The following is a 14,528-nucleotide window of genomic DNA, read 5'->3' on the forward strand; positions in this document are numbered from 1 at the left end:
AGGGGGCGCAGCATCTCGGGAGACATAGTTTCCGGTGCAGAAGGTGTTTTTTCAGGACCAGGTGGCTGGCTCGAGTCAGAGTCGGAAGGCTTGTCTTTGCCTTTCGGAGACGGGCCCAGAGGAGGGGCGCTCAAATTTTTTTGTTCGGTGTGGACCTGGGCCCAGAGGCAAAGGTGTCACCGGAGCCTTTGGTATGGGCTTGGGTGGGGCAGGGGTCTCAGTACCCACGTCCCATTGAGCTGGGGTGACGTCATCTTTGGCGTCGGAGTCGTCTGCTTCGGAGACCGAGACCTCTTCCTGTTCTGGAAGGCTGTCGTTTAGCACCACACTGGAGACATTTCTTAAAGGGAGTCCGTTCCAATCGACGTCCTTCGTTACCGGCGCGGGTAGGCCCAGAGGCCCGCCACGAAGTTTGCACGTTTTTGAAGTTTTTCGAAGTAGTCGTCGAGGGTGTGCGTCGAAGGGTACGCGATCAAGACAATACCGTCGTTTAGCAGTGATTGCGCGTCGAAAGGGGGTTCGATAACGACACCGTCCCAGAGCGCAACAAGTCACATCCGAACACGATGGCGGTAAAATAAAAAAAACTCTCTGGGGATGGAGCCGATGCCCGTGTGCACTGTCGATCGAAGGAGGAGTCCCCAACCTCGTGACTACAAAGACACCTTCGAAGACAAAAGCATGCAAACATCCAAGCCCAACACCAGATGGCGATCTATGCAAAAGTGTACAATCTGCAGCTCATATGTCTCGAACATGCATTTCTCTCTTTTTTTAGGTCTTTGTAGGCTTCTGGTGCAGGTAGTTCCAAGTGAAGGCAGTTTGAATTAGTTAAGATTAGAATGTATTTTGGCCTCAGACTCTGAAACCTCATATTGAAAGGACACAACCAGCATCACAGGAAAGGAGGAAATTGAGGGGTAGTTACAATCTGAATGACCCTGTACCAAGGGAAGGGATTGGAAAAGGTTCTTCCACCTGCGCTGGTATCTCCAATTTTAGGGAGGAGGTCCACGGCAAAGGAGTGGGAAGGCTATCATGTCTGCTATGAACAAAGGACAAGGGAATCACCAAATCTAGAATCATTCAAGCAAATGTCCCCATATCTATTATATCCATGCCTTGTAAGCATTCACCTCTTTTTGGCCTCTTCCAATTTGCAACTGGACCAACGCACCAGAAAGGACACAAACTCGATAGATATTATGTTAGCACTAGTGGACAATGTAAAGTAACATGACTGCTTCACACTTACCTGAACAGTCAACTCACTACCTGGTGTCATTCGAGATCAGAATCCCTTCTAACCGTGTACACATCTCAAGCAAATAATGTCATCAGTGATGTGGGACAAGATCAACATGAAAGTGACTTAAGAAGTAAGTCACTCCCACTTCAATAAACCATTCAATACGTTGGATGAGAATGATAACACTGATAGAACTTACTTTTTGCATTAGCCTGACACTGGGTTCTCTTGAGAGTGCACTGGTGAAAATCTTAGAGGCCATGCAAACCAGGGATCTCAGAGAACCCAAACAAGAATGCCTTCTTATGCATGAGCTTGAGTGCACGTAGCAGTTATTCTGCACTTGTGAAGATGCCATCTATTTTGGGACAAAATTAAAGATCTATGACCCTTCAAAGAGCAATACAAATATTTATGCGATACATTCATATACCCAATAATGTCCTTCAGTACCTGTGTGTTCAACCAAGATGGTGCCATTTTTTCAAGACAACATCTATGATGTGCTGGCCTCCTTTCCCCTGCCAAATCAAAATAACTATGGCACTATTAAGTGTTCCCATTCTGCTTCATCATCGCGTTCCATTTCTACACACTAAGCTATTATGGCTTTTAGGAGGTACTTGCTTACTTTTACCATCACTGATAAAGTATGTGAGCTACTCCTTTCTCTGAAACAGGGGTCTTCAGATGATCTATGTCCTGTCTCCACCCTCCAACTCCTAGCTCCTGCCAGCCTGCTCTTAGGCACCATTATCCTGCCCCTTTTATACAGACCCATCTGAAGAGTGGAAATCTGGATTATTACAGTTAACTACAGGCCCATCACACTGCTTTCAGAAAACAGTAAAAAAAAGAACGGAGAACTGTGCCTTAGCAGCTATTGTCCTGTTAAGAAATTATGAACATTCTAGACCCAGGAAGGGATACCGAGACTGCATTTGTCCAGCTGCTAAAGAGATCTGCAGTACTTTGATGAGGGTCATGCAGCAGGGGCAATTCTCTTAGATCTATTCACTGCATCTGATACAACTGAATAGCACGTACTCAACAGAATGAAGGAGCTTGGGATCTAAGGGCCGAATGAAGCATGGTTCACTTCATTTTTCTCTCTCCCCACTGCTTGACACTTGCCCTACCTCCATTCTGTTCTAAACATTTCAGCCTAAAGTACTGAGTTACACAGGGATCATCCCTGCCCCCATACTATTGAAAATATGTCAGACTCCTAACCCTGACCCAGTAACCTCCAAATGCCACTTTGAAGGGTAAATTAACAGATATTTTCCTAAGCAAAAACCCTTTCATTCAAGATAGAGTTACTTCAGGGCGTTTGCAGAAAATTGTGATCACTCCAGATTTTTCGCCTCTTGCTATATATTGCTGCTTTTAGAACTCTGTGCATCTTACCCCTCCTAATCAGCAGCAAAGTATCTGTGCTCTCCAGTTCAACTGGCATATTCATAATTGGCCTATATGCCCATAGTATTTGGTACAAAGTGCACCGAGGTCCTAAAAGTTAGATGTCACCAATGGACTGCAGAACCTACTGTGTCATCCACAACAGTGGCAGTTCAATCATGGCTTCAGGCCTACCCTGTGTAACCAGACTTGTAGCAGTGTTAAAACTGCAACACATCTGTCAAAATAATACCATTTGACAGGTCAAAACCTCCCTCTTAAACATTAAATGGCCACCTTGTAGCTCACAAGGCAGGGTGCATATTCAAAAGTTGGACATGTAGAAATTTAAGGTTAACATGTCCTTTTAGTGACCAGCACTCAAAAGCTATTTTTAACTATGGCAGGCTGAGCTGTCCTATGTAGAAACCTGACTATAGATTAAAATCCTATTACTGTATCTTGGGAATAGGCCTAGCTAGAATAAACAACTATTTTATAATTATCAAAAATCCAAATTAATGGTGAAGTAGTATTTTTCATAAATATTATGGAATAGTAACTTTTAGAAAGTTACCTTTTCCATGCCTGTAGTTCCTGGATGCTAATATGCATTTGCCTTTCTATTTCTCCCAGACAGTAATTAGATTTCAATAGGAGTGAAAAAGATGAGAAATGCTTCCCACAAGCAAAAAATAGTCCAACCTCAATGGGCAGAGGTGACATCTCGGAATCTCACAGAATATGTACGGTGGGGGCTGTGGGCATTCCTGTTGACACTGCAATATGTAATGTGGGGGCAGCAGGTATTCTGGTTCCTAGACTCAGTACTGGGACCTCTATCTAAAGCAGGTAAGTAATTACGTTTTCACAGTTGGTACGATTTTTAAAGAATATTTGAAGTTTGCAAAAATCGACACTTAGAAGAAATTTCACAGAAAAACAGTCAATGATTTCCTATGGAAGAAAATTGGGTTACTGGTAAGTAAGGTTGTGAATATTTTTCAGGGTCAGTGCTTGACACCAAGATCCAGCACTGGGATCTCTCCTAATAGCAGGTGAGTATTTTCGTTTTCGTAACTCGGTTGATTTTTGGTGAATATTTTAAGTTTTAGAAACTCCACACTTAGAAGAAATTTCAGAAGAAATCAGTCAATGTTACCCTATGGAGGAAAATTGGGTTATCGGTTTTTGGGTAAGTACTCGACTGGCAGAGTTAAGGTTCTGGGCACAGACTAAGGGGTCTGCCAGGGTCAGGTAAGTACAGTTGTTACACCCTCAGCGGCACAGGGGCAGCCGGGTGCAGAGTGAGTTAGGCCCAATGTTATCCTAAGGGAGGCAGGGGGGCCTTGGTTGGTGGCTGCTGACTAGCAGGCCACGCGGCTGTGGGAGCTGGGCTCCTGGTCACTTGCTCAGGGCAAATGGGGAAGTAGATAGGTGTAGTACACTGCCAGGGCCACTCGGGCGGCTGGGTGCAGGGTGCTTTTGAGCCGTCGGGCGCTCAATGGATTTCAATGGGAAAGCTCCTGGTTGAAAAAAGGCTGCAAGCTCGGGGACGAAGATTCTTCAGGTGCCACCACCACTTCGAGAGGTAAGTTGGGTAGTTGGAGGATAGGTAGGTACCCAGGAGTTGGGCACAGGGGGCACAGGGCGCCGGGGTGCCTTTTGGTGTTGGGAAATCTTACCCTCTGTTGATCGCGGTTGGGGGGGGGGGGGTACCTGGTTCTGAAGCTGCAGGTGTCGTCAGGAGCGTCAAGGTGAGTCCTTGGGTGCCGGATTCGGGGTCACAGTCGCCGGGGGACGTCCTCTGGGTCTTTGTTCACTCCGGCACAGGCCAGGCTTGGCGGGTGCAGAGTGTGCAGGGTTCGCAGTTCCGGGCTGATGCCAAGGGTTAGAAGCTGGTTTTGAGCAGAGCCTCTGCTCATGGGAGTCCCAGATGCTTAAAGCCAAAAGGTAGCCAGGTCCTCCGGGGTTTGTGAGGTTGCTAGCCACAAGAGATGGAGCAGGTTCGAGGGTCGACAGCCCGGGAGGGCGGGGTCCAAAGCAGTAGGTGCCTTTCTCTTCTTAGCAGCTGCACGGCAGGTCTTCTTTCTTCTTGCTCGTCTTAGTTTTTCGGAATCTGGATTCTAAGGAAGGAAGGTTCAGGGTGCCCCTAAATACTAGATTTAGGGGCGTTACAGGTAGGTAAAGGGCAGGGACCAATGGGTCCCTGCCCTGGGGTGGGTACACCCCCTATCCTCCCACTCTCCTGTGGGAGGGGGGCAGTAGCCTAGTCCTGATTGGGCAGGGCCTCCCATCTTCAAGATGGCGAGCGCCCGGAGATGTGCTTCACCTCGCCTCCCCCACCTGAGGGGTGGGGTTGGCAGGCTGGCACATCCCCTGTCCTTATTTGGGGTTTCCGGCCAGGATTCCCGCCAGAGTGGGGGCAGCAAGTGGCCTGGGGAAGCTCACAGAGGCGGCATGCCTTTGAAGCTTCCCCCTGTCCATCCTGGGGAGGAGACCTAGCACCTCGAGCAGGATGTGCAATGTTGCAGGCCCAGGAGAGTGGGGGCTCTCCTACCCAGGGGTCCAGCAACAGGTCTGCTGTGTGGCAGCCTAGGCAGCCTCCCAGACCAGACGTGGATTGTAGGTTAGTGAAAAGAAGAGCCTTCACAGGTTTCTTGTAATTTAAGCAGGTTTATTCTTAACTCAGCATCCCAGCATAAAGCATCTTCATCATATCAATTCTTTCCTTCAGTAACTGGCCAACCTCGGAACCTCCATTCCTTTACATTCTTCTTGTAGCTAAGTAACCATCCCATGACATCAGCTCTAGAAATCTTTACATATCTCCTTTTTTTACAACAAATAATAAAATCATAGATTGATAAGATAAAATAAACACAGCATAAGATAATACATTACAACTCTAATTTCATGACTAAATCTATTTAACTCCAGATTGTCACTGACGTTTCTATGGTTGGCGTACTTTACAAACATTCCCCAAACTCCAAGTTGTGCCATCTTCCAAATCGACAACATTGGATCTCACACCTTTAACATGGAAAGGCCCAAGGTACTTGCTTTCCCCTTTTCGAACCCATTCGTTTTTCCGCACTACTACCCAATCACCTCTTTGAACACAGACTGTTTTTACACCTTTTCTGGAATCATATAACCCTTTCATTCTTTCTTGATTCCCTTGCACCTTTTTCAACATTTCCTCCCGATCAACCCATATCTTTTCCTTCTTGCACAGCCATACAGGACACTCTTTCTTCCCAGGCTCCCTTCCTTTAAGTGACACAAAAGGAGCTACTCCTGTACTAGAATGTGGAGTAATCCTGTGCATCCACATCATTTTTCTCAATTCTTCTCTCCATGACAATCCATTAGCAAGTGATAATTGTATGTTTTCCATAACAATTCGATTAGTTCTTTCCACTAAACCATTAGCCTGTGGTCTGAAAAGAGCCACTCTCTCATGTACAATTCCCAACTTGTTCAAATAATCTACCATCTCTCTAGATACAAACTGCACCCCATTATCAGTCACAATACTGCCTGGCAATCCTTCCTCCAGAAAAACCTTTTCAAGAAATTTTATGACATTACTTGTACTAATTTCACCCATGGTCTGTATTACAAACCACTTGGAATGATAATCAACTAGGACTAAGATAAATCTATCCCTCATTCCTAATTTATTAACCGGACCGATAAAGTCCATGGATAATTTTTCCCAAGGTTTTGACGGAAACTTAGAACATTCTAGAGGAGGTTGACGCACAATCTTTGATTTGTCACTATTCACACAAAATTGACAATCTTTCACCAAGGCCTCAACTTCACTATCAATCCCCGGCCACCAGAACGATTCTCTAATCCTGCGTTTAGACATCCCTTGACCTGGATGACCCTCATGAATTATCTCCAAAATCTGTTTCCTTACCTCTTTTGGAGGTATGATCTGCCATCTTCTCATAATATTGTCACCACAAAGACTTAACTCCTCTTTAATTTTAAAGAATTCTATCAAATCTGAATCCTTGCAATCATGCACATTCCAGCCCTAAACAATTCTCAACTTTACCTTTTCCAACACCGGATCATTCTTCATAGCTCTCTTCCAATCTTCAGACAACAAAGCAGACACTCCTACATTACCACATACATCACCACTTACATCACCACATACTTCATCAAAATCTTCCTCCAAAGGCAGCCTCGATAAACAATCCGCAATCACATTCTTTTCTCCCTTAACATATTCCACCTCATAGTTAAACTCCATGACCGATAGTAACCATCTAGAGATTCTTGGTGTCACACTTCCTTCCAAACCTTTCCCTCCTTTAAAGATATATAGTAAGGGCTTGTGGTCAGTTCGTACTTTGAACGGGATACCCCATAAATAAAATTTGAAATGACACATACCCCAGCAACACGCTAACGCTTCTCTCTCTATCACTGAATATGACCTCTCTGCGCCTTGCAGCCTTCTACTTGCAAACCCAATAATTTTTTCTTCACCTTTAATTACTTGAGACAACACTGCCCCGATTCCAACACCGCTAGCATCTGTGGTTAAAAACGTTCTCCCACCAACTTCAAACCGTCCTAACGTGGGTGCTTCAGAAATTTTCTTTTTTACCAGTTCGAAACTTGTTTTACATTTCTCTGACCATTCAAATGGGACACCTTTCTTCATAATTTCTCTTAAGGCCTCAACAGTTTCCGCAAAATTGTTAACATATTTTGAACAATATTCTGCAAGACCTAGAAATGACCTCAATTCATCCTTATTCTTGGGTTCTGGTGCCAAAGTCACAGCCTTAACAATACTTCTTTTCGGTTTTATCCCCTCTGTACTTATTTCGTGCCCCAAATAATCAACCACACCCTTTCTCAGCTGACATTTTTCTCTCTTTATAGTTAAATTGTGTTTTTCCAATCTTCTCATTACCTCTTCAAATAATCTATCATGATCAGAATGATCTCTTCCTGCAATCAAAATGTCATCTTGAAAACACCATACATTTTTTATGTCTCCAAAAATACTCTTCATCGCCCTCTGAAAGACAGCTGAAGCTGATGCTAGACCAAATGGCATCCTTTTATATCTGAATGCACCTAAGGGCGTGGCGAAAGAAGTTAAGTGCCTGGATGCTTCATGCAAGTTAATTTGATGATATGCTGCTGACATATCTAAAACGCTAAAAACTTGTCCCTTTCCCATAGTTGATAGCATTTCAGATATGTTCGGTAAAGGCTCCCTATCTACCCAAATATTTTTGTTTAAATCGCGTAAGTCAATACATAAGCGAATTTGTTTTCCATCTTTTGGCGCAATTACAATCGGAGCCAACCATTCAGAGGCCTCTATTGGCTCAATGATACCTTGATTTAATAAATTATCAATTTCTTGACGTAGAGGTTCTAGCATCAAATTAGGTACATTTCTTACTTTGTGGACTACTGATTTCGCATTGTCCTTTAAAATAATCTTATGTGAAAATCCCTTTAACAATCCTAATCTAGAAGAAAACACATTGGGATATTTATCAAACAATTCCCCGTCCTCAGATACATCTTGCACATTTGTTTTTTCTAAGACCATAACTGGTTCTTTGGCGTTTGGATCAATGATGATGTTTAAATCTTTTTGATGTCTCCATCCTAGGAGATCTGATCCAAAGTCCGTAATATAGACTCTTCCCCTCACTGCTTCATTCTTAAACCTTAAAGTCATCCAACACATTCCTAGAATTTCTATTCTTTTTCCAGCATAACCCACTGCACGGATGTCTGATTTGCATATAGACAAATTATGATCTTCCGACCAATTCTTTTCAAAGGAATTTTTTGACACAAGAGTGTATAAACTTCCTGAATCTGCTAATATTCTAATCTCCCTTCCATCAAGCGTAATGTTACAGTGTGGCTTTTCTAATTCATCCGTACTTTCCATTTTCACATTAGTATTGGACAATTCTTTGACCTCATTTACCGGAACTTCTTCATGATCTACATTAACCATTAAAAAGATATCGTCGACATATTCGCAGACATCTTCTACCTCTTGAATCTTATTTCTTCCAATCCCCTTTGTTCGACACATCCTAGAGAAATGTCCCCTCTTACCACAATTTCTACATAATGTCCCTCTTGCAGCGCAATTAAGACTAGTAGCTATATGCCCTGGAGCACCACATCTGAAACATTTGATTTCTCTTGGTTGATAACTTGTTTTAGACGACTGGGGTGATATTCTCTTAATGTCAATATTAGTCTTTGCGTCACTTTTGTTGTCATTCTTTTTCTCAATAAGTTCCACTTTCTCTTGCTTGAAGCTATTAACCGGTTTATCCATTTCCTTTATCCATATGTCTGTATGTTCCATTGCTTTTGCAATACCAATTGCTTCATCTAAGCTATATTCTTTTGTTAACAGCTTTTCTCTTATTTTTTTATTATTTACACAACGCACCAATTGATCTCTAATTAAAGAATCGTTTAGCTGTTCAAACTTACATGTTACTGCTAACCCTCTCAAGGTTGATATGTATGATTTTATATCTTCCCCATCTTTTTGGCTTCTTGAAAAAAACTTATGACGTTCAAGCACAACATTTGTTTTAGGTTTAAAATGTAATTCTAGCATTTGCAAGGACATATCGTATATGTTAGTAGGTTGGCCATCTCCCATACCTAATGATATTTCTGGTATTTCTTCATAAATTCTTCTACCTTCTACTCCTAAATGATGTAAAAGGATTGCTTGTCGTCTAACAGGACCATATTTGTCTCCCCCGATGGCCAAAAGGTAAGTTACAAATAATTTCTTCCACTGTAACCATGGTATAGACGGCTCCCCTGGAGACACTAAAAAGGGAGGTGGTGATGACATAGATCACTAAGATGCCCTCTAGGGTGCTTGGTACATTAAATCCCACACTGGCATCAGTGCGGGTTTAATGTGCTGAGAAGTTTGATACCAAACTTCTCAGTCTTCAGTGTTGCCAGTATGGTGCTGTGGAGTTCTTAAATGGCAGCACTGCACTTACAGTGCCCAGGAATGGACCTGGGTACTGTAAGAGCACTGGGCTCATGCTCCTGTGCCCACACCACTGTCATAGGGCACCCAGCTAGAGGGGTGGCTGATGTATGCCAGGGCAGTGTAGGTGGTGGGCATGGCACACAGGTATGTGTGCCATGTCGACTCTTTTTTTGGTCTTGTACCAAGACACTCAGCCTGCCAGGGCAGTTTGCGTGTGTTAGGGTACATGGCCTCTAAGGGTGGCACAATGAGTGCTGCAGCCCTTAGAGGCCTTCCCTGGTCACAAGGCCCTGGGTGCCTAGGGTACCATTTACTAGGGGCTGACATGTGGCCAGGGTTTGCCAATTTGGGTTTGAGGTTTTTAGGGAAGGAATAAAGGCCCTGGGCACCTGATTGGCAGGAGTCCAGGGCACACTCAGTCAAAGTACATTCAGCAATTCAGCAAAAAGTGGGCGCATACCATGCAAGAAAGATGGCACTTTCTCACAATATCGCAGTGTCCCCTTATTACTTATTAGATTGTTGTCACTAGGTTTATTAAATTTTACTCCATTTTTAGGTCTCGCCTCACCCAGCGCATGCGCTGGTCTGGCGAGACATTTTGTGAGGGCTCCAAAAAGTGCTACCAGGCCAGCCTAGAGCTACAGTGCGTGTCGCGCTTTACCACGATTACTTTCTCGCCCGCAGGGCCGCTTTGATGTTTGATCGCGATCACTTTTGCGGCCGCACAGCCGCTTTGATGTTCTCCGTGAGGCTTCAATAGATTGCAGCAGTTAAAACAAGCATTGGCATAGCCAACAGGTCTCGCTTTTGGGACCTTATAAGTGTTTAGTTATGCAACTGTTGCATGGCTAAACACTTATAAGGTCCCAAAGGCGAGACCTATTGGCTATGCCAATGCTTGTTCTAATTTTGTTTGGGATTTTTATTGTTTTGTATTTTGACTTTATTACTGTTTGGTACTGCATAAATACTTTACTCTTTGACCTACTACCAGGGGGTTGAGGTCAGGTTAATTTAGTGGCTTCAAAGACTCACCTAGACAAAAGTTGTGATTGTTCCTTGAGGTAGGCAGTCACCCACCCTAATTAATAAATGTATTCCTTACATTGGTGGCAGCGGTGGAACCCAGGACTTGTGTTATGCAGTACTAATCAGTGATTTAACCTGAAGTTAAAAATCCCTTTTAAATTGACAGCTAACATTTATTGTTTGGATTATTAACAGGTTTGTGATTCTTGATTGGTAATTTTTGATTATTGCTAAATTTAAAGCGGCCCCCTATTTCTGCACCTGTGATTTTTGCACCGGAGCACCATAAGCAACATGTACAGGCACTGCGTAGCAGAGCTGAGGAAGATGTGCAAGGACAGAGGGCTATGGCTAAGATGGGAGTCTAAAAAGGGGAATACCACACTGACCTCAGAGCTTAGGAGAAGTATCCATTCTACTATCCATTTCTTACAATGTTTCACTGCCCTGAACAGGGAGGACAAAGGTTTTCCTCGGTTTCAGCATGTGTAATTTCTAGCCTAGGCAATTGCTATAGTCTCTAGCTGTGGGTTCCTTACAATGCACTTATAAAACTGCAAAGAATACAAAATGTTGCAGTATGCAAAGTTGCAATACAGTTTCGATTGTTGCCAGGGCACCACAGGTCAAATTCAAAGTACTCTACACAAAGTTTTTTAGGGCCTCCCTCGCAATTGGTTCACTCTTCATACACCCTCTCCGGTACTGCAATAAGCTTCCTTTCTCCTGTGGTATGTCCCATAGATCAAATGTTCCCACGTGGAGTGTACAGTTTCTCGCTTAGCTACAACTTGAGGTATGTACTGAAACTCCTACGTACTGTCTTTCTGTTTAAAACCATCGTAACTAATAATACAAGTGTTTTATAGAGGATTTGAAACAATTTTGTTTCTAGTTTTGTATAGCATGGGCTCTATCAGTTGACTCGAGACCACTGTGACTTTACCCTGTGATGAGGCACAAATATACCCACACTAACAGAAACAGATTGCAGTTTACATTATGAAATTCAGGCATACTGATAAAATACTTATCATACACATGCTTAACATTATGGGACGAAAAATGCAAGTATATAATTCAACTACCAGTCCTTTGTTTCAGGAATCTATATTTTACCCCAGGACATGTAGTTTTTGCACTAAATGCATTTTGGTGTTTTAATGCAGTCTTTTAGTTCATACAAGCCATTTAAAGTATGCATTGCAATTTTGCCATTTCAAAGTGGTTCAAATAGGAGATGTCACAACCCAACTCAAAAAGATACATTTTTTTATGAAACTTGCAGTCACAGAAACAACATAGTATATTTTTTTAACCCTGGATTCACCACCGACGTCTGAAATGTGCATATGTTCACAATGACGCCCAAAAGCCACTTAGACTGAATACCCATTCATGAGCCATGCAAATATGCCTTGAATGTCCACATCTGACTGGCTACTGAAATCAGTCAAACCCAGTGGTGCTAGAACAATTGTCAGACTAGGGATGCTGCCATCAATGTCCCATCACTGAGCTCATAGGGATTCTAAAACATCTAAGCATCACACAGATGAGCAACGCCCATCCATCAGGAGGGTGGTATGGGTGTAGTAAGTAAATATTGTATAGGAGCACACTGACACAATTATATTACTAAAGCATGGTGTGGTATCACACTGTCATTTACAGATAGCACATTTTTCATTATAATGACCACTAAATTTGCACAGACGTACAGCTTTACTGCTAAAACTCTATAGCCACCAAATGATGTGTGGAAATTGGGTTTGTCATTTGCGCATCACCAAGTAAAGTGTCTTGATTTGATCCTATTAAATATATATATATATTCTACGTACCGAAAGCATCGCTAAAGTTATGCCCCAAATTAATTGCAACTGAGTCCAATCAAGTACTCGTTACCGGACTTTATTATTCGCGCGACAGTCACCCAAATGCATTATTCCCATTCAAAGCTTTGTACCACTACCATGCATATTCCCTTAGAGATCATCTACGAGCAAGCCGCTTGCTCTCCACTTGTTACTCCCTTGCCACGTACACCACCGCACCCCATGCGTCGTAGCGCCATTTTCCGTAAGTATATCCCCATCAGTAACATCTTTACCTGCTCACATTGTTCCTGCAGTTGCCGAAGACGAAAAACCTGCAAAGATGAAGGTTCCCGCACACTCCATCACAACTTCCGGGCCTCTCCCGGCACAGCCGGACGGCACTCAGGGCCAGCGCCACTTGCTCCCCGGCGGGTACCGGCTGCTTTCCAGGGCCCTCCAGGAGACGAGGGCCGGTGAGCTGAGGTTGTTCGCGGGTGACCAGCAGCACCTGGCCCCGCTGCTGTCCCTGCTCCAGCACGCCGGTCAGCGCCCGCGAGTCCAACTGCAGTAGGCAGCGCAGCTCCCCCACCTCCAGCGCACCACCAGACACCAGCAGAAGCTTCCTCACTTGCCCGCCCCCGGGTAACACCTGGGCGGACATGGCAGTACGCAAGACCCCGGCGTCTATGCGGCCTACTGGGGCGTGGCTAGATCGAGTGCCCCAGAGCGATGTTTTCACTCCCAGACGCAACGAGCATCAACGCCGCCCACTGTGCTTATTTTCCACCCCAGTTGCTAAGGTGGAAGAAAGCGGCGACTAGCGGAAAACGAAACCGAAACCGTCCGGATGCGCGGTGGAGGGCGGAGCCTAAGAGAGAGGAAGAGCCGGTAGCAAGATTAAACTGAGGGGCGTGGCTAAACCAGAGACACGGAAGAACTTTGTCCGGGCATTAGGTGGGAATGAGAAAAGTGAGGGCGTGACCTAAGAAGTGTAACTCGGTGTCTTTCCATAGAGGCGTGAACTATGTATTTAGGGCGGGGCTTAAACATGTAAACTAAAACAGCGCTTCTCATACATAGCGCAGTTTATTTATTTATTTAATGCATTTTTATATAGCGAGGACTTTGCCCAAAGGTGTCAGAGCGCTTTACAATAGAACCAAGTAGTTACATGAGGAGATTTACATACTTACACCTTACAGATACAAACGGGATAGTTGAAAAAGTAGAAATAAAATAAGAGGTGGCAATCACACAACAAGCATTTGCAATGCAATCGGCCTCGTCTTTGGGACTTTATATGTATTTAGCTATGCAGCACATTAGCCTGGGTGCTGAAACATCTACTGTTGTTTAACATGGAGGGAAAGTAAGCACCAAACTGTGTGACTCACTAGGTATTATTTTTGTTTTTTAAAACATAAATTAAAGGCATTGTCAATTACAATACCAATAGTTTAAACTTGCGTAAATGCGAGACCTATCGCATTGCAAATGCTTGCTAAAACGTCATCACCGGCAAGACCCAGCCCACTTAACCCCTTCAGTGCCCATGACGAGCTGGACTCGTCATGGGCTGCGGTGGCGCTGTGCCCATGACGAGTCCAGCTCGTCATGAACTCCGCCCGCTAATGGAAGGCGCGGCACTGGGCGGGGAAAGGGGCGGGCATGCAAGGGGTTAAAGCCCTGTATACATTCCAACATGTATTGTGTAATGTAACTGTTAGCATGCACGTGATCGGTCAAGCCCCCTTTCATACCACTTGTAAAAATCAGCATTTGTGAAAGCATGTGTTGGCGCCACCAAGCCAGGCTATTGGCTTTGTCAAGTGCTCCCTTTTATTAACAAGTGTCCCAGTTATACACATTATCCCCATTATATGAGTATTTATCCAAATGCAATAGGTTTCAGGTTGCTGATATTTTCATTATTGGTTAATTAATTTAACTTAATTTTTGGTAACCTGTTATCTTTTGGATTGTA

General features: G+C 43.9%; 1 protein-coding gene across 1 annotated transcript in view; it reads right to left on the reverse strand.

Annotated features, from left to right (window-relative positions):
* LOC146854269 (protein mono-ADP-ribosyltransferase PARP12-like) overlaps positions 1-13,440 on the reverse strand; it is a 490,642-nt gene extending 477,202 nt beyond the window's left edge. Inside the window, exon 1 of the mRNA XM_085652052.1 lies at positions 12,838-13,440. Within this exon, the coding sequence (XP_085508178.1) occupies positions 12,838-13,205 (368 nt within the window). The 5' untranslated portion in view covers positions 13,206-13,440. The remainder of the gene's footprint in view (positions 1-12,837) is intronic.
* Positions 13,441-14,528: the final 1,088 nt, after the last annotated feature.

This window comes from Triturus cristatus, chromosome 4_1, assembly GCF_964204655.1.
Source record: "Triturus cristatus chromosome 4_1, aTriCri1.1, whole genome shotgun sequence".
NCBI classification, from domain to species: Eukaryota; Metazoa; Chordata; class Amphibia; order Caudata; family Salamandridae; genus Triturus; species Triturus cristatus.